Here is a 21549-nt window from a genome sequence, read left to right as displayed (position 1 = left end):
AAGTGAAAAATGTATTGTAGTACAATGTGAACATCTGACATTAAATCACTTTTATGATACAATAATCAAGATATTTAGATAGAACATAATATCTATTTATTGGAATACAACTTTAGAATACAAAAAACTGTAATAAATTGTAAATATGTAATACACTATGTAGTATCGATCATATATATATATTCACTATGTAATAATCTGTAAGTGGCAAAAAACAGTTTTCAACAAAAACATACTAAATAACATCATGGGAACATCTCTAACAATTTCCGGGTATAAAGGAATTGCCTCGTGCACAGTCAGTTTTGATGAACGGTTGAATTTTTCTATTTATTTGAGAACAAGTGAAACATTTTGCTGAAATATGGTCAATCTGCTGCTATAGGAGACGGAGTGGAATCTTTTTCCTTGCGGCAACGCTTTGCCGGCTCCATGTCATCCAAATACTTGTCAAAGTCAAACTCCTCATCTGATGAGGATGAAGATATGGCAGCAGTAGCGCTGTCAGGACCCGAGTCCTCTTGCGCCTGGCAGTCCTCCTGTAGACCACTCTTCCTAACTGCTACCTCAGTCAGAGATTCTCTTCCTTTAGTAAGCTGTTGATCATCAAGCAGTATACGATGACTTGGGTCCACATAAACAGCTGCCAGAAGAATTGTATTTTCCAATAGCTGTGTCTCTCTCCGTTTCACTGAAGCAGAAATGCCATCTGCGATTAATCAGCAAAATAGCAAGTTCTTCCGCTCCCTCGTGAAAATGCCAGGAGTTAAATCCTCAGCTTGTAATTTTTTAGTCACAGTAAATGGGTGATTAAGCAATTCCTTCAATTCAGCCACCTGTGTCCATTGACCTTCATTTAGGGTTACCTGAGGGTTCGCCATATCTATAAGAAACGGTTTTAGTTGATCAATTGCCCTTTTCCAGCACGTCTCTTCAAGATGGAATCAATTTTAGGGGTTCTGGCGGCAATAACCAATTTCCTCACTTTTCCAATCAGATTTCCAGCATGTCCCTCTTGCAGACTCTCTCTTATTGCCAGCTGCAGCGTGTGCACAACACAGCGCATGTGATGAATAGGAAAGAGGTGTGAGGCAGCTTCTATTTCTACAGTATAATGTTAATGTTCTTCTGTAGTAATATCTGTTTGTTCCTCAGTTACATGAACAGCACTGTGGCCTTCCATCTCATACTGAATCCTGAATGTTCTTCTAGCTGCTGTTCATTATTCTCACTCATCAGTGTAATTGCACTTATGTCTGAAGCATTGTCCGTTACAATAACAAGAACATGTTCTTTTTTGAGTTCGTAATCTTGCAGCACTTTTTCCACTAAGGCCTGGAGACACTGGCTGCTGTGAGGAGCTTTAGTATCTGTTACTGCCAGCGTGTTGGTAACAATTTCTTTGTTGTCACAAACATATCGAACATTGATGGTAAAATAGTTCACTCTGTGACGTGTGCAGGCGTCCATTGTAAGAAACATGCAGCGTCTTTTGAGAGTCTTTTTAAGATCTTCCTTTTGTTTAAGGGCTTCTTCAATCACTAATTTTCTAATACTTTCTCTTTCCAAAGAAACACCAAGTTTGCGGCCATTTCTCCATTAAGAGGTGTAAGAGCCGGTCGTGCCAATAGTGATAATGGTACACCGTCCTTCACAACAAGCTGGAGGAGCCGTCTGTTAGACATATCTGCTGTCACTGTTACAGGAACTTTGTCACTTACAAAATGTCTTGTTAATGATGTTTGAGACGCTCTTTCCTCCTCCTTTGCCTGGCAGGAGAGTGTTAGTCTGCGTGCTACCCGGCTTTCATTCTTTTTGGTACAGATAAGGTATGGATAGACAGATATGGATAAATGGATAGATAGAGCAGATTTCTAATCTGCTTTTGCTATTGAAAACATTATCTATGAGCTCAAAAGCCTTTCAGTTGATGCCGTTTTTTAAAAAGCTGATCTGCTTTTGCAGCTGAAAAACGTATCCTCAAATAACGCAGGAAAAACGCTGTGTGTGAATGTAGCCTTAGATCAGGAATATAACAGTCATTTATAGGACATTTCATAACTTTCCCAAATTCCTATGAAAAAATATTCAGCACATCCTGCATTGAACTACTGTACCCAATTTATTATATATTTTAGGAGTCAGAGTCGGTCCATTTTATACCAACTCCAACTCCGTCTCCACCAAAATGAGCACCGACTCCACGACTCCCGACTCCACAGCCCTGGCCTGCACATGTGCCTTCTTGAGCAGGGGACACTTTCTCATTGAAGCTAATAAGAAAAAACCCTGAGTCGCAAGTGATAAATCCTGATCTCTATATTCATGTGAATCCAAAAAGTAGTTCGGGCAATTTTCATCCTGTTCATCATAAAGGCCTGCACGTTGAAACCTTTCAGCAACTCCTACTGAAAGAACTACGCTCTCTACCTCCTGGTCCAAATAAAACTCTGAACCTAAGTCTCGCTGAAAAAACAGCGCTCCCATCTCTTCGAGCGAATTAGGACATAATCATCAGAAACGCGGATAAAGGGGGCGGGGTGGTGATTATGGATAGAGACCGTTACAACAATGAGGGCTTCAGGCTACTAAATGATTCCGAATATTATGATAAACTTGCCCACGACCCCTCATCCTCCATCTTTCTGGAATACACCACACTCATAAAAGAGGCTAGATCACTTGGGATCCTTAATTTGAAGGAGTACAGATTCCTCAATATCTCTAAATTCAGATTACCCTTCTTCTATTTCTTACCCAAGATCCATAAAGACCCTGTAAACCCCCCAGGTCGCCCCATCATTTCAGGGGTTAAGTCAATCACCTGTAATCACAGAAGTATGTTTTAAATCTACCTTCCTATCTTAAAGACTCCTCTCATCTAATCGATCTTTTACTCTCCTTACCCACGTTTACCAATTGTCTCCTGATAACCCTTGACGTGCAGGCCCTTTATGCGAATATTCGTCGTGACTTGGGGATAGATGCAATCCAGCAATTCCTTTCAAATGATGATTCTCTACCCCCCTCACAGAAATAATTTTTAAAACAGGCCATCCTTTTAGTTCCTAATAACAATGTCTTCTCTTTTGAGAGTACTTGCTACCGCCAGGTAAGGGGCTGCGCGATGGGGACGAGATTTGCCCCCAGTTATGCTAATCTGTTCATGGGCGCCTTTTGAGTCCACATTCATCGCGCAGTCCCCTCTGGCGGTAGGCAGGATAGCACTTTATAGACGTTTCATTGATGACCTGTTCATTATTTGGACCGGTTCGGAATCAGAAGCGATTGAATTCACCCAGTCCCTGAACCAGAATACGTGGGGTCTCACGTTTTCCTCTGACATGTCCACCACAGGGATCCAATTTCTGGATCTAATGATTAATGTCGACCCATTTTAAAAGAGTTGATGTCAACAGCTACCTTAATTTTTCCAGCGGCCATCTCCCTAAATGGATCTTGAATATTCCCTACGGGCAATATTGGAGAGTCCGTAAAAATTGCACAAAGGTCAGTGACTTCTTAAAAGAGGCGAAAATTCTAGAAGACCGGTTTATTGACAAGGGTTACCCTAAAAAACTATTGAAGGACGCCTTCACTAGGGCTAATCACTTCTCCCAGAAGGATTGTATTGAGAAAATCAGAAATAGAAGTATTGCTCCACAGAAAGAAGGCTGAACCTGCGGAGTTTGTGAGATGGGGCCTGATTGCTACCTTTAATAGGTCTCATGCCTGCATTTGCAATCTGATAAAAAAAAATATTGGTTTATTTTGAATGGTGATCCTATTTTGTCACACCATATACCGGCACAACCCATGACCATCTCTAGGAAGAATCGGACCCTCCGTAACTTTGTGGCTCCAAGCAACACATCCATCAGACATTCACCCCTACCAACCACATATGGTTCACATCACCCAGGCTGCTTTGCCCGCAGAACCCCCAAATGCCTCTGTTACACATCCATTTTGAATGGGGTGCAACATTTTAAATCTCACACTACTGGTTCGTCTTTTAAAATCAATAGCCACGTCCACTGTCAGTCAAATGATGTCATCTATTTGACTGAGTGACTGTGGGCTGCAATATGTGGGCAGAATCCTTCAATCAATGCACAATAGACTGAATAAACATCGCCAAAATATCAGAAACGGGGACCTGCTGCACAGCTTGTCCAAACAATCCAAGTGCGCTGAAACTTATAGTTATAGAACATATCAGAGATGACGTCACTAACTGCTATCAGAGTTTAATCAGGAGGGAAAGTTTTGGGATTTTTAAATTGGGGACACTGGCACCAGAGGGGTTAAATCTCACAATCGAGAAACCCTTCTGACATTCCTTTCTTTTTGTTTTACCCACCCTGCTGCTTTTAATATATTTTAGCTTATTTTACTGTTTCTATTAATATTGATTGTTCATTGTATGTGTTATGTCCAATTTTTTTAATTTATACTTTGTTTTTACCCCATGCACTTTGTTTTTATTGTTGCCATGATGTTTTAATTAATAGCCATTTTCCATTGGCTATCGGTCCTTTAAATACCTGCCCCCCATGTGATCTGTACCCTCACCTGAGGAAGACAGATTAGTCTGTTGAAACGCATTGTGGACATGTAATAAAGACGACTTTCAACCACTTTTTCCGTTTTTTTGCGCTGCCTTCTGACCGGATTTTTACCCAGAACTTCCTGAGCAGGAAACCTTGCAGGCACTGCAGGATTGTAAATCTTTACGGCGTCATGTGTTATCAATGGTTTTCTTGGTGATTGTTTACCCAGCTGCCTTAAGATCAGTAACAAGTTCCCCCGTGTAGTTTTAGGCTGATCTCTCAAGGATACCCCACGAGGTGAGATTTTGCATGGTGTCCCACATCGATGTCTATTGACAGACATTTGTCTTTCTTCCATTTTCTTAGGGTATGTGTACACGCTGCGGATTCTGCCGCGGATCCACAGCGGTTTTGGCCCTGCGGAACCGCAGCAGAATCTGCTGCGTTGTACAGCACCGTTATAACCTATGAGAAATGGAAACCGCAGTGCACACGGTGCAGAATTTTGCTTCGGTTTCCAATCCGCAGAAAGAATTGACATGTCATTCTTTTCTGCGGTTTACCATCTCCTCCATTGTAGAGGTGATAAACCAAAGGGCAAAATCCGCGCTGAAAAATCCGCAGACCAATCCGCATCGTGTGCACATAGCCTTACTATTTCACCAACAGTTGTCTCCTTCTCACCCAGCGTCTTACTTATGGTTTTGTAGCTCATTACAGCTTTGTGCAGGTCTATGATCTTGTCCCTGACATCCTTAGAAAGCTCTTTGGTCTTGTCCATGTTGTAGAGGTTACAGTCTGAGTCTGTGGACAGAAGTCTTTTATAAAGGTGACTATGTAAGACAGCTGTCTATAATGCAGGTAATGAGTTGATTAGGAGCGTGTAACTGACCTGTAGGAGCCAGAACTCTTAATGGTTGGTAGGGGAGCAAATACTTATTTCTCACTGCAAAATGCAAATAAATGTATATAGTATATACAATGTGATTTTCTGGATTTTATTTTTGATATTCTATCTCTCAATGTTATAATTAACCTTCCCTTAAAATTATAGACTGTTCATGTCTTTGTCAGTGGGCAAACTTAAAAACTGACAAAATTAGCAAGAGATCAAATAATTATTTCCTTCACTGTATATTATATAGGCCATATACAGTTGTGTGAAAAAGTATCCCCCCCTTTCCTGATTTCCTATTCTTTTGCATCTTTGTCACTTAAATTTTTCCAATCACCAAACAAATCATAAAAACATCATAAAACATGAAGTAACTGTGGTTTATCACATCTTTGGAAAGCTGAGGTCACTTTCCCCAACCACACACCGGCCTGATTACTGCCTCACCTGTTCTCAATCAAGAAATCACTTAAATAGGACCTGCCTGACAAAGAGAAGTAGACCAAAATATTCTGAAAAGCTAGACATCATGCCGCAATCCAAAGAAATTCTGGAACTAATGAGAAACAAAGTAATTGAGATCTGTAAGTCTGGAAAAGGAATGGTTTCGTAACCTAAAGCTTTGGGACTCCAGTGAACCACAGTGAGAGCCATTATCTACAAATGGTGAAAACATGGAACAGTGGTAAACCTTCCCAGGAGTGTCCAGCCGAACAAAATTACCCCAAGGGCGCAGTGATGACTTGTCCAAAAAATCACAAAGACCCTACCACAACATCCAAAGAACTGCAGGCCTCACTTTCCTCTTTTAATGTCAGTGTTCATGACTCCACCATAACAAAGACAGGGCAAAAATGGCCTGCATGGCAGCGTGCCAAAACAAAAACCACTGCTGAGCAATAAGAAGAACATAAAGGCTTGTCTAAGTTTTGCCAGAAAATATCTTGGTGATCCCTGAGACTTTTGGGAGAATATTCTGTGGACTGACGAGACAAAAGTTGAACTTTTTGGAAGGTGTATGTCTATATTACATCTGGCATAGAAGTAACACAGCATTTCACAATGGGAACATCATACCAACAGTAAAATGTGGTGGTAGTGTGATGGTCTCAGGCTGTTTTGCTGTTTCAGGACCTGGAAGACTTGTGTTAAATGGAACCATGAATTCTGCTGTCTACCAAAAAATCCTGGATGAGAGCGTCCGACCGTGTGTTCGTGACCGCAAACTGAAGCACACTTGGGTTGTGCAGCAGGACAATGATCCAAAACAGCATCAAGTCCATCTCTGAATGGCTTAAGAAAAACAAAATGAAGACTTTGGAGTGGCCTAGTCAAAGTCCTGACCTTAATCAGATTGAGAAGCTCTCTCCAGCGATATCGCTGTGTGTGACATCCAGCAGCGACCGCCCCCCCCCCCCCCCACCCACATCGCTGCGTGTGGTAGCGGGAGCCAGCGATGAGTGACGCTGCACGCTGGTATCCAATGTAAACATCGGTTTTCTAAGAGCCGCGGGGCTCTTAGAAACCCGATGTTTACCCTAGATACCAGCGTGCACTGCAGGGTGGGAGCACCGACCGGAGTAGCTCTGCTATCTGCTACTCAGGTCTGTCTGTGCGCCGCTCTGTCTCTACCTCCCGCCATGCAGTGCACGCTGGTATCTAGGGTAAACATCGGGTTTCTAAGGGCCCCACGGCTCTTAGAAACCCGATGTTTACGTTGGATACCAGCATGCTCGCTGTTCCTGATCGCTGGAGGGGCTGTCTAAAATGTCCCAGCGATCCCATCCATGTCGGATCGTTGGTGGGATCGCTGGGACATCGTTCAGTGTAACGGTACCCTTAGAGGTGCTTCATTTTCTGAAACCTCCAATGTGGCTGAATTACAACAATTCTGCAGAGATGAGCGGCCAAAATTCCTCCAGAGCGTTGTAAGAGACTCATTGCCAGTTATCACAAATGCTTGATTGCAGTTGTTGCTTCTATGGGTGGTCCAACCAGTTATTAGGTTTAGGGGGCAATCACTTTTTCACACAGGGATCTGTAGGTTTGAATTTCTTTTCCCTTTATAATAAAGGCCTTCATTTATAAACTGCATTTCGTGATTACTTGTGTTCTTTGTCTAATATTTACATTTGCTTTATGATCGGAAACATTTAAGTTTGACAAACATGCAAAAGAATAGGAAATCAGGAAGGGGGTGAACACTTTTTCACACTGTGTACTGCAGGATATAAAATATATATACACTGCTCAAAAAAAATAAAGGGAACACTAAAATACCACATCCTAGATATTACTGAATGAAATATTCCAATTGCAAATCTTTATTAGTTACATAGTGGAATCCGTTGAGAACAATAAAACATAACAATTATCAATGTAAGTCAAAATGAATATCCCATGGAGGTATGGATTTGGAAGGATACTCAAAATCAAAGTGGAAAATTAAATTACAGGCTGATCCAACTTCAGTGGAAATGCCTCAAGACAAGGAAATTATGCTCAGTATTGTGTGTGGCCTCCACGTGCCTGTATGACCTCCCTACAAGGCCTGGGCATGCTCCTGATGAGGCAGAAGATTGGACTCCTGAGGGATCTCCTTCCAGACCTGGACTAAAGCATCCGCCAACTACTGGACACTCTGGTGCAATGTGACGTTGGTGGATGGAGCGAGACATGATGTTCCAGATGTGCTCAATGGGATTCAGGTCTGGGGAACGGGCGGGCCAGGCCATAGCTTCAATGCCTTCATCTCGCAGGAGCTGCTGACACACTCCAGCCACATGAGGTCTGGCATTGTCCTGCATTAGGAGGAACCCAGGGCCAACCGCACCAGCATATGGTCTCACAAGGGGTCTGAGGATCTCATCTCGGTACCTAATGACAGGCTACATCTGGTGAGCACATGGAGGGCTGTGCGGCCCCCCAAAGAAATGCCACCTCATACATTTACTGACCCACTGACAAACTGGTCATGCTGAAGGATGTTGCAGGCAGCAGATCGCTCTCCATGGCGTCTCCAGACTGTCACGCATGTCACAAGTGCTCAGTGTGAACCTGCTCTCATCTGTGAAGAGCACATGGCGCCAGTGGCGAATTTGCCAATCCTGGTGTTCTGTGGCAAATGACAAGGGTCCTGCATGGTGTTGGGCTGTGAGCAAAACCCCCATCTGTGGACGTCGGGCCTTCAGACCATCCTCATCGAGTCGGTTTCTAACCGTTTCTGCAGACACTTGCACACTTGTGGCCTGCTGGAGGTCATTTTACAGGGCTCTGGCAGTGCTCCGCCTGTTCCTCCTTGCACAAAGGCTGAGGTAGCAGCCCTGCTGCTGGGTTGTTGCCCTCCTACGGCCCCCTCCACGTCTCCTGGTGTACTGGCCTGTCTTCTGGTAGCGCCTCCAGCCTCTGGACACTACGCTGACAGACACAGCAAACCTTCTTGCTACAGCTTGCTTTGATGTACCATCCTGGATGAGCTGTACTACCTGAGCCACTTGTGTGGGTTCTAGAGTCCGTCTCATGCTACCACGAGTGTGAAAGCACAACCAACATTCAAAAGTGACCAAAACATCAGCCAGAAAGCATTGGTACTGATGTGTGGTCTGTGGTCCCCACCTGCAGAACCACTCCTTTGAGTGTGTCCTGATAATTGCCAATTTCCATCTGTTGTCTATTCCATTTGCACAACAGCATGTGACATTGTCAGTCAGTGCTGCTTCCTAAGTGGACAGTTTGATTTCACAGAAGTTTGATTTACTTGGAGTTATATTCTGTTGTTTAAGTGTTCTCTTTATTTTTTTTTGAGCAGTGTATATACCTTCAGGGACAAATATCTATATCTTCACTGGGGTGAACTCTTATTTATTTTTTTTCCATATTTGAGGAGACACGGGGCCAGTGGGTGCTCTACTCTACTAGCCTGAAACCGCATGAACAAGGGATCGTCCCACCGAACGTCCACTCTCTCTCCCCGTGGGTGTAATACTACTCTTACAACACAGGGTGAGGGCAAACAGTGTGACATTACTTTACTGAACCACAAAACAGACAAATATCATATAGAACAGTCCCAGCAAAATACCCCAAGATGGTTCACATTAGAGTCTCAACCTTCTGCTGAGTCGCTGGAATAAGAGCAGCTACGACTTCAGACCTTCCCGGGTCGACTACCCCATCTGTGCAATGCACACAGAGAGAAGGTAACAACAAGCGTAGGAAGATGACAGTCCATTCAGGTACAAGGCCAGTTGACCTGAGGGTCACAACCTGGCTTCACCAAACATCCATTGAGCCAGGCAACTGGTTGGTCCAAATCCTGACTTTCCCAAACGTATCCATGGAGCCAGGTGACCGGTGGGGCCAAATCTGGACTATCCCAAATGTATCCATGGATTCGCCATGGTAAGTGGAGCAGATCTGTATTTTTTCAGCCAGGACCGTGGTCCCCTAAGCTGCATCCTGTAGAATGTGAAATCTGCGTCCCTTGTGATGGAGCCATGATCTGGCAGCTGTCCTGTAGAGCAGTGTTCCCCAACTCCAGTCCTCAAGAGCCACCAACAGGTCATGTTTTCAGGATTTCATTAGTATTGCCCAGGTGATGGAATTATTGCCTGTGCAGGTATTGCAATTATCACCTGGGCCATACTAAGGAAATCCTGAAAATGTGACCTGTTGGTGGCTCTTGAGGACTGGAGTTGGGGAACACTGCTGTAGAGTGTTCCTCGCTGTGGTTTTGATAAGTCTCTCGTTCTTTGGCTCTCTGGTTCTCTTCAATATTCTGTTAGAGGCTTATCCCACTTTATTCACAACTATTCCTTCAAGCCATCATCCACAGATCAAGGGGCAGGGGTGATGAGGTTAACTCGCATTGTTTGATTATTTATAGTTTATCCTTCAATGTTGGTAAGTCAACAAACTTCAACCAACAAGAAGAGTCAACATAAAGATAAGTAACAAAACCGACACACTGGGTAAAGATAATCAACATGCGACTAGTGGAACAGGGACAACGCCCTGCATCATCAGAAACCTACAGAAACAAGGAAGCATGTAGCCCTATAGGACAAAGTATGAAGACTAAAAATATTAATATATTTTTTGGAATCAAAATTAAAAAGACAAGGATAGTAATCACAAATAAGTGTAGGTCAGAATACAAAATCGGACCTGGAGGTGAGAATCCAGCTATTGCCCCAACCCTGCATCCATTCCCCTACATAGTGCCACAGACCCCTGAGGTCAATGGATGGCAGATACTTAGTTGCCTGAGTCTAGTTCTGGTACATATATCAATTACACCCCAGAGTACTGAAGGAGATAGCAGAAGAAATTTTTGAACCCCTCTCCATAATCTTTGAAAATTCTTGGAGAACAGGAGAAGTCCCAGAAGACTGGAGAAGAGCAAATGTTGTTCCTATCTTCAAAAAGGGGAAGAAGGTGAACCCAGGCAACTATAGGCCAGTGAGTCTGACTTCTATACCAGGAAAGATCTTTGAACAAATTATTAAACAACATGTATGTCAGTACCTGGATAAGAATGAAGTGATTAAACAGAGTCAGCATGGGTTTGTAACTAATAAGTCATGTCAGACTAACTTAATTTCCTTCTATGACGGAATCACTGATTGGGTGGATCAGGGAAATGCTGTAGATATAGTATATCTTGACTTCAGCAAAGCATTTGACAAAGTCTCTCATACAATCCTTATTGAAAAAATGACTAAGTATGGAATGGACAAGGCAACTGTTAGGTGGATTCATAACTGGCTTAGTGATCGGACCCAAAGAGTGGTCGTAAATGGCTGCACATCCAGTTGGAAGAATGTCTCAAGTGGGGTACCACAGGGCTCTGTCCTGGGCCCTGTATTGTTCAACATCTTTATCAACGATTTAGATGAAGGAATTGAGGGTAAACTGATTAAATTTGCTGATGACACAAAGCTAGGAGGGATAGCTAATACTAGAGAAGAGAGAGAGAGGATTCAAAAAGATATAAATAAACTGGAGAAGTGGGCAGCAACTAACAGAATGGTTTTTAACAGGGAGAAATGCAAAGTACTACATCTGGGCAATAAAAATGAAAAAAGCATATACAGAATGGGAGGAATAGGCCTAAGCAACAGCACATGTGAAAAAGACTTGGGTATACTAATAGATCACAGACTGAATATGAGTCAACAATGTGATGCAGCAGCAAAAAAGGCAAATGCAATTCTAGGATGTATTAACAGAAGCATACAGTCTAGATCACGTGAAGTCATTATTTCCCTCTACTCCTCTTTGGTCAGACCTCATTTGGAATATTGTGTCCAGTTTTGGGCACCACATTTTAAAAAAGACATCAACAAACTGGAGCAAGTTCAGAAAAGAGTGACCAGAATGGTGACCGGTCTACAAACCCTGGCTTATGAGGAAAGGTTGCAGGATTTGGGATTGTTTAGTTTGCAAAAGAGAAGACTGAGAGGAGACTTAATAGCTGTCTACAAATATCTAAAGGGCTGTCACATTGTAGAAGGATCAACTTTATTCTCATTTGCACAAGGAAAGACTAGAAGCAATGGGATGAAACTGAATGCGAGGAGACACAGATTAGATATTAGAAAAAACTTTTTGACTGTTAGAGTGATCAGTGAGTGGAACAGGCTGCCACGAGAAGTGGTGAGTTCTCCTTCAATGGAAGTCTTCAAACAGAGGCTGAACAGACATCTGACTGGGATGATTTAGCGAATCCTGCTTTGAGCAGGGGGTTGGACCAGATGGCCCAGGAGGTCCCACCCAACTCTACGATTCTATGATTCTATGAATTGCAAATTATTATGGACCGTGCCAAAGGAGTAAACAAGCAGCAAAGCGGAACCAGACCGAAGACAATCAAATGTTACTAGATGGAGGCCGGATGCTGTCACATCGGGACGGCAGTAATGTCACGATGGGGGCAGGCTTTCTCTCCCCCCCATGTGCTCACCCACCTATCCACTCTCTTTCCCCATGTGCTGACTTCTCCCGTCTGAGCTCTCCTCTTTGACCTGTCTACCCCATGTGCTCTCCCCCTTGTCTGCTGTCTCCTTCCTGTGCTGTGTTCTCCCCTCATGTGCTGTCCCGGTTGAGCTGTCTCCCACCTGTGCTCTGTCTCACCCCTGTGTCTGACCGTGTACAGAACATACCACAGCTCCTGGGCAGGGGAGGAAGCAAAAGACAATACTGACATTACAGCAAGAGATCGCAGAGGATACATTTTGTGAGGTAAAATATTGTTTAAAAACAGTCAGTGAAATATTTTACCCCACAAATAGAATCCTCTGTGATCCATTGCTGTACTGTCGGTATTGTCTTTGCTTCCTCCCCTGCCCAGTAGATGTGGTATGCTCTGTACACAGTCAGACACAGACAAATTTTAAAATGAACTTTCGTTCGTGGGAAAACCCCTTTAATGTGACCGGCTTCCTCTGCCTGTATACACGTCGCGCATCTGCCACCGGGATCAGCCGAATGATTCACTGTGCCTGTGCGGAATTTACACAGGTGCAGTGTGACGCTGTTCCGCTGGTGGTACCGCGCAATAGGTTGGTACCAGCAGCAGTTTCCATATTGAGACACCCATCACTTGGGTGTCCCAATATGGCGGTCGGTGAACTTCCTCCGGTTGGAATTCTGGTGTACGGTGACTTCTGGACAGAACAGGAAATGAAAACATTACAAGGCAATTATATAAATAGACTGTTCATATATATAGGGGAAAGGGAGCAGTAATAAAAAAAAGGGGAGGAAGAAAAAGGTATCCTAAAGTATAACATGATTCCTCTCCTAAAGTGATGGAAAAAGGGGCAGGTAAAGTGCTTCCCCATGCGGGAGGATATACCGGATAATCGTCCAGGACAATGCCCCACGAAAATGGACGTCTGTATAATTGAGATTAATTTCTGTGTCACAATATTTTTTTCCTACATTTTACTGATTTTGTTACCCCCCCCCCCCCCCCCCCCTTTGCGAGCTTAAAGATGTGATCGTCCGATCGATTGTGCTTTGAAGCTCTACCACAAGCAGGGTTTCAAAGGAGTTCCGTAATGACAACCATGGAGGTTATTAGCTGACCCCCGGCTGTCATGACAACCCATCGGCAACCCGAGAACAGATCATTGACACGCCAGTGGACAGAAGTACGGACGCGCGGGTACGAGTTAAATTCCGCTGTCAGAGATTAACAGCAGCATTTAACAGGTTAACAATCCTGGCTGTAATACAGTCATCGCCTACCGGGTATGAGCGGGCTCCCTGAGCGAGCCCGCTCCATACACCCGCATCAGACTTGCGCCATAATTATACGGCGCATGTCATGAATGGGTTAAACATGACATGGATAACATCATCCATCTGACAGATATTAAGTTGGAGGGGTTGTGTGGCCTTATGGTGAGTGAATGTGATGTTACGTTATATACGTTCCTTTAGTATGACGCTGAGAATGTATTTCCGTAAATATCGTATCGATGCAAATCCCGATATTCATCCCTGACCACTGGCTCCAAAATGTCTCAGAACAGTGCTTCTACCAGAGAAAGCTGTATCCCTAGGATGTGTACTTCCCAGCCTATGCGTAAACGAATCCTGGTCTTGGTGTATTTTTCACAGAACAAATTTCTGTGGTCATTAGCTGTCCACTGCAGGAGGCCTCTACTTCAATGTATGAGGTGTCAGCTCAGGTGCGATTTTCATACTGCCCACACTTGCCACAGGTGAGTGTGAACGAGCATCATATCCATATGCTGAAAACAAAGTTGTTTACCCACAATTTTGGAAAGGTGACAGCAATTTTGTTTGACCCGGTTTTGTGGTTTTGCTTGAAATTATGCCCAATTTGCCTTTTTAATTTTTTGTTTCTTTTTTCTTTGTGTTGTTCCAATACAAAGGAAATAAACCTGTGCATAACAAAACATGGGGATTTGTAATAATGATCTGGGAGAAATACTTCACTTTCTGGAACATTTTCAAGGGTGCCAACACTTTTGGCCATGACTATATATTCTCCAGTATATATGGTCTGTGAAAATATAAACATTGTCTTGTGAAAGTATTCACTCCCTTGGCTTTTTACCTATTTTGTTACATTGCAACCTGTGTGTAAATATTTTTGTATCAGTTTTGTGTTTGATGTATCAGCACTGAATAGTCCAAGATGGTGAAGTGAGAAAAATATCAGCATAAATACAATTTATGGGCTCAAATAACTAAACATTGTAATGTGCATATGTGTTCACCCCTTTTGCTATGAAGCCCCTAAACATTTCTGCTGCAAGTAATTCCCCCCCCCCCCCCCCCATAAGTCCTGTGTTTAGTGACAGGACGTCCCCTTGTGTGCAATCTAAGTGTCACATGTCTGTCAGTATATACACTTTACCTTCTCAGAAAGACCACAGAGGGTGCAACACCATTAACAAGAGGCACCACTAACCAAACACCTCCATGAAGACCAAGGAGATCTCCACACAACACCATGAAGACTAAGGGGATCTCCACACAACACCATGAAGACTAAGGAGATCGCCACACAACACCAAGTAAATCTCCACACAAGACCAAGGAGATCTCCACCCAACACCAGGAAGACCAAGGAGATCTCCACCCAACACCAGGAAGACCAAGGAGATCTCCACCCAACACCAGGAAGACCAAGGAGATCTCCACCCAACACCAGGAAGACCAAGGAGATCTCCACCCAACACCAGGAAGACCAAGGAGATCTCCACCCAACACCAGGAAGACCAAGGAGATCTCCACCCAACACCAGGAAGACCAAGGAGATCTCCACCCAACACCAGGAAGACCAAGGAGATCTCCACCCAACACCAGGAAGACCAAGGAGATCTCCACACAAGTCAGGGACAGAGTTCTTGAGAAGTACAAGACAAGGTTGAGTTATAAAAAAAAAAAAAAAAAAAAATATCCCAATCTCTGATGATCCCCCGGAGCACCATCAAATCCATTATCATTAAATGGAAAGAACATGGTACCACAATAAACCTGCCAAGAGAGGGCGCCCATCAGAACTCTCAGCCCAGGCAACGTGGGCAATAATCAGGCAACATTGAAGGAGCTGTAGACTTCCCAAGCAGAGACAAGTATCTGTCCGTACGACCACAATAAGCCATACACTTCATAGAGGTGGACTTTTATGAAAGAGGGCGCAGAAAAAAGCCTTTAGTTACACACAAAAATTGTAAGGTTCGTTTTGAGTTTGCCAAAAGATGTGGGAGACTCCCCACATGTATGGAGAAAGGTGGTCAGAAGAGACCAAAATTGAACTTTTTGGTCACCAGGGTCAACGCTATGTCTAGCGCCAAACCAACACAGCTCATCACCCCAAGAACACCATCCCCACAGTGAAACGTGGTGGCAGCATCATACTGTGGGGATGGTTTTCACCAGCAGGGGCAGGGAAAATAGTCCGAGTCTAGGTGGAAGATGGATGTTGTGAAATACAGAGGTATTAATGAGTAAAACCTGTTCCAGTCTGTCAGTGATTTGAGACTGGGAAGGTAGTTCAGCTTCCAACAAGGCAATGACCCAAAGCAACACTAAAGCAACACTTGAGTGGTGTAAGGGGAAATGTGTAAATGTTGTGCAGTGGCTCAGTCAGAGCCCAGACCTTAATGCAATGGAGAATCTATGATCAGACCTGAAAACTGAAGATCGCTGTTCACCAGAGGAAACATCTAACCTGAAGGAGCGAGAGTAGTTTTGCCTTGAGGAATGGACAAAAATCCCAGTGGCAATATGTGGAAAGCTCATAGAGACTTATCCAACGTGGCTTTCAGCTGTAATTACCACAAATGGAGGCTCTACAAAGTACTGACTGTAGGGGGATGAATTGTTTTGCACACTGAAGTTTTCAGTTATTTTGTTCTATTTGTTGTTTGTGTCTCAATAAAAAGAGAACCCAATGTTCACAGTTGTCGACATGTTTTCTACATGAACTGGTGCAAAACCTAAAAAAAACAGTGAAATTCCAGGTTGTGAGGTATGAAACACACATAATGCCAAGGGGGTGAATCTTTTTGCAAGCTTGTATCACCTTCTCTGGCGCCACCTCCTGGTCATCCTGAGGTGCTATGATTTTAGTTTTAGATCTCTTGTCCTCTCACCATCTTTTATCTATTCCAGGCCATTGAGAAGCATCTCATCCGCAAATCAAACGGCGGTCTGACCTTTATAGGCGAGTGGAAGAACGGGCACCTGGAGAGGAAGATGGGGCACCTGACCTGCTTTGCAGGAGGCATGTTGGCACTGGGAGCAGACGGGTCCCCAGGGGACAAAGCTGGCCACTACCTTCAGTTGGGCGCGGAGATCGCTCACACATGTCACGAGTCCTACGACAGGACAGGTCAGTGCCGGGATCCAGGAGTGGGTGACACTGGGTGATGCTGTGACTGGGTGTCATGTAGGTGCCAGTCCTGCAGCGGGTGCTGATTTTTGTCCTCCTCACAGTGTTGAAGTTGGGTCCTGAAGCTTTTAAGTTTGATGGTGGCGCAGAAGCTGTGGCCGTCCGCCAGAACGAGAAGTATTACATCCTGAGACCGGAGGTGATCGAGACTTACTGGTACATGTGGCGCTTCACTCACGACCCCAAATACCGAAACTGGGGCTGGGAAGCTGCTCAGGTGCGCCCTCCGGAGTGCATCCTCCACCTCAGCCTGCACTCCTGCTCCCTCTCTCCAACTGTGCTCTCGCCCTCCCCCCACCTCTAGGCTGCTTCCACTCCTCCCCCTGCGCTCCTGCACCTCAACACTTCCCATGCTCTTGCCCCCCATCCCTCCAACACAATGCTCCCCCCCGCGCTCTTGCCGCACGAAGCTCCCCCCCGCGCTCTTGCCGCACGAAGCTCCCCCCCGCGCTCTTGCCGCACGACGCTCCCCCCCCCGCGCTCTTGCCGCACGACGCTCCCCCCCCGCGCTCTTGCCGCACGACGCTCCCCCCCGCGCTCTTGCCGCACGACGCTCCCCCCCCGCGCTCTTGCCGCACGACGCTCCCCCCCCCCCCGCGCTCTTGCCGCACGACGCTCCCCCCCCCCCCGCGCTCTTGCCGCACGACGCTCCCCCCCCCCCGCGCTCTTGCCGCACGACGCTCCCCCCCCGCGCTCTTGCCGCACGACGCTCCCCCCCCCCGCGCTCTTGCCGCACGACGCTCCCCCCCCCGCGCTCTTGCCGCACGACGCTCCCCCCCGCGCTCTTGCCGCACGACGCTCCTCCCCCGCGCTCTTGCCGCACGACGCTCCTCCCCCCACGCTCTTGCCGCACGACGCTCCTCCCCCCGCGCTCTTGCCGCACGACGCTCCTCCCCCCGCGCTCTTGCCGCACGACGCTCCTCCCCCCGCGCTCTTGCCGCACGACGCTCCTCCCCCCGCGCTCTTGCCGCACGACGCTCCCCCCCCCCCCCCCCCCCGCGCTCTTGCCGCACGACGCTCCATCTGTGGTTTTGCCTCACCCCCTGTGATGGTCCTCCTCCTTTGTCCTGCCCCTTCCTCTCTGCTCCATGCTGATTCATTGTGGCTTTGTCTCCCCCTCCAGGCTATCGATAAGTACTGCAGAGTTAGCGGCGGCTTCTCAGGTCTGAAGGACGTGTACTCGTCAGGTCCTGCGTACGATGACGTCCAGCAGAGCTTCTTCCTGGCCGAGACTCTGAAGTGAGTATGCCCAGAGCGCATGTATGCAGTACCACGATCAAAACATTTATAGAGCACAAACTATGTAGCCAGGTTGGGAACATAACCAATTTAGGTGACCCCTTAATTTTAGTAAGCAGAGTACAGGGGTGGGGTCATGAATGGAGGAGCCACAAGCCATCAAAAGTATTAATAAGTAGATATACTGCATGCGTATATATATTTAGTTATTAATACTTTTGATGTTTTGTGGATCCTCTATTCTGGCGGTTTTCACAAATTTTTGCTAATCTATAGGAATACCCCAACCCTTTATGCTAAAATTTATATATACAGTTGAAACCAGAAGTTTCCATCCACAATATATAACGACACATCTGCAGGTTTCTCTCAATATCAGACACGAAATCAGAATAAACCTTTCCCGTTTTAGGCCAGTTAGGATTACCATAATTATTAATATTTGCTAAATGCCAGAATGAGAGCGAGAATGTTTTAAGACATTTTTATTACTTACTGCAAAGTCAGAAGTTTCCATCCATTTCATGAGTATTTGGTCCCATTGCCCGTACACTGAATGACTTGGGTCAGACGTTTGGGATCTCCTTCCAGAAGCTTCTCACAATAGTTGGTTGGAATTTGGGCCCATTCCTCCTGACAAAACTAGTGTAACTGATCCAAATTTGTAGGTCGTTTTGCTCGCACCAGCCTTTTCAGCTCTGCCCATAAATTTTCAATAGTATTGAGATCAGGGCTTTGTTCTTAAAGTACCCTGTGCTCAGGATTGTGCTCAGTGACTACAGGCAGTGTCAGGTCGGCGCCGTTATACTGATTACACTGATACCTGTGCTCAGGATTGTGCTCAGTGACTACAGGCAGTGTCAGGTCGGCGCCGTTATACTGATTACACTGATACCTGTGATCAGGATTGTGCTCAGTGACTACAGGCAGTGTCAGGTCGGCTCCATTATACTGATTACACTGATACCTGTGACCAGGATTGTGCTCAGTGACTACAGGCAGTGTCAGGTCGGCTCCATTATACTGATTACACTGATACCTGTGATCAGGATTGTGCTCAGTGACTACAGGCAGTGTCAGGTCGGCGCCGTTATACTGATTACACTGATACCTGTGATCAGGATTGTGCTCAGTGACTACAGGCAGTGTCAGGTCGGCTCCATTATACTGATTACACTGATACCTGTGACCAGGATTGTGCTCAGTGACTACAGGCAGTGTCAGGTCGGCTCCATTATACTGATTACACTGATACCTGTGATCAGGATTTTACTCAGTGACTACAGGCAGTGTCAGGTCGGCGCCGTTATACTGATTACACTGATACCTGTGATCAGGATTGTGCTCAGTGACTACAGGCAGTGTCAGGTCGGCGCTGTTATACTGATTACACTGATACCTGTGACCAGGATTGTGCTCAGTGACTACAGGCAGTGTGAGGTCGGCTCCATTATACTGATTACACTGATACCTGTGACCAGGATTGTGCTCAGTGACTACAGGCAGTGTCAGGTCGGCTCCATTATACTGATTACACTGATACCTGTGACCAGGATTGTGCTCAGTGACTACAGGCAGTGTCAGGTCGGCTCCATTATACTGATTACACTGATACCTGTGATCAGGATTGTGCTCAGTGACTACAGGCAGTGTCAAGTCGGTGCCGTTATACTGATTACACTGATACCTGTGATCAGGATTTTACTCAGTGACTACAGGCAGTGTCAGGTCGGCGCCGTTATACTGATTACACTGATACCTGTGATCAGGATTGTGCTCAGTGACTACAGGCAGTGTCAGGTCGGCGCTGTTATACTGATTACACTGATACCTGTGATCAGGATTGTGCTCAGTGACTACAGGCAGTGTGAGGTCGGTGCCGTTATACTGATTACACTGATACCTGCTGATGAAATCTGTCTTGTGATTGCTGTGTAATAAATGTTAAAAGTTTTCAATTAATGAGATTCTGGTGCTCCGGGGCGGCCCTTGGACAGAGCTGTGGGTGGGGCTGTGCGCAGCCTGTGGGTGGGGCTCTTTGTGGGGCTTTGCTTACATATTCATCTGTATACAGCATATACTATTGTGGGGTTCTAAAAAAAAATATTACATTAAGCAAAATGGCGCCTGCGCAATAGCGTGTATAACATTACGCCTACAATATTCCCAGGTAAAAAAAAAAAGTAACCCCATCAAAATAGCGGCGCATGTGCAGTAACATCTGTTGTGTTCCGATAGATGCTACTGTGCATGCGCCGCCATTTTGATGAAGTTACATTCTTTTTACCCAGCAATATTATAGGCATATTGCTATACACGCTATTGCGTGTAACCTCACAATAGTATATGCAGTATTAGAGATGGGCGGACCCCTGGACGTTCATGTTCGGTCGAACACCTGTCCAACGTTCTGTCCCACACCGTAATCCACTGAGGAATGACCTGCATCAATGAACAGTGGTGACGTCATCGAGGTTACCGCCGGACACTGAGGCTGCTTTCCCAACTGGGTCAATGAACTGCGGTGACCTCGGTGAGATCCCCACTAACGCAGTGAGAAAGTCTCATGGTATAGCGCTGAGCTCAGAGTTCACCGTAGTTCACTGTGAGAAATTTCTCCTGGTTAACTTTCTGATATCAGCGCTTCACTGTGAGACTTTAAATAAATAATTTTAAAACATGTTGTGGGTTCCCCTGTATTTTTGATAACCAGCCAGGCAAAACTCAGCTGCAACCCTCAGCTGTCAACTTTGGCACTGCTGGTTATCAAGAACAGAGGGGTCCTCATGCTGTTTTTTTTTATTTAAATAATTTAAAAGAAACGGCATGGGGTCCCCCCTCATTTTTTACAACCAGCTAAGCTAAAGCAGACACTTGGGGGGCTGGTATTCTCAGGCTGGTAAGGGGCCATGGATATTGGGACCCCCACTCAGCCTAAAAATAGCAGTGGGCAGCTGCCCAGAAAAGGCACATCTATTAGATGTGCCAATTCTGTCGCGTTCCCCTGCTATTCACACTAGCCCTGTGTCAGGGATCCTATTTCACGATCCCATCTTCAGTTCCTGTTTTGGAACTTGCAGCTCTCTGATGCCCCCCTTACCCTCAGGTCAGTCAGGGAACTACACTTAGGATAAGTAGCCGCCAGAAAGGCTGCCTCGTCATGTACTGGCTATTGGGCACTCTGCAGGGAGGGCGGTATGTATATCCAGGCCTAGGTGGGTAATACACATAATAACCTCTGTTCGTCACTGCCAGAGTCTCCCCAAATATCCCCGGACACACTTTGCTGCCACCAACTTCTAGTTCTGATGTTAAAATCAATATCGGGTCAGGCGCCAACTCAATAGTAGCATGAATTTAGCCCAGAGGACCTGGCAATAGGTTTAGAGCAAGGAAAACGAAGCTAGTAAATTTTTAGTTTTACT

The 21549-nt window shown here is 45.5% G+C and overlaps 1 protein-coding gene across 1 annotated transcript in view; it reads left to right on the top strand.

Moving 5' to 3' along the window:
* MAN1A2 (mannosidase alpha class 1A member 2) overlaps positions 1–21549 on the top strand; it is a 55132-nt gene that overhangs the window by 18275 nt on the left and 15308 nt on the right. The window contains exons 10-12 of the mRNA XM_073551022.1: positions 16606–16825; positions 16930–17102; positions 18009–18124. Coding sequence (XP_073407123.1) covers positions 16606–16825; positions 16930–17102; positions 18009–18124 — 509 coding nt within the window. The remainder of the gene's footprint in view (positions 1–16605; positions 16826–16929; positions 17103–18008; positions 18125–21549) is intronic.

Source organism: Dendrobates tinctorius, unplaced genomic scaffold (genome assembly GCF_039654945.1).
Source record: "Dendrobates tinctorius isolate UK_male_01 unplaced genomic scaffold, ASM3965494v1 ptg000172l, whole genome shotgun sequence".
NCBI classification, from domain to species: domain Eukaryota; kingdom Metazoa; phylum Chordata; class Amphibia; order Anura; family Dendrobatidae; genus Dendrobates; species Dendrobates tinctorius.
Note: the sequence above shows the minus strand (reverse complement) of the source record. Positions and strands in the feature narration are given on the sequence as shown.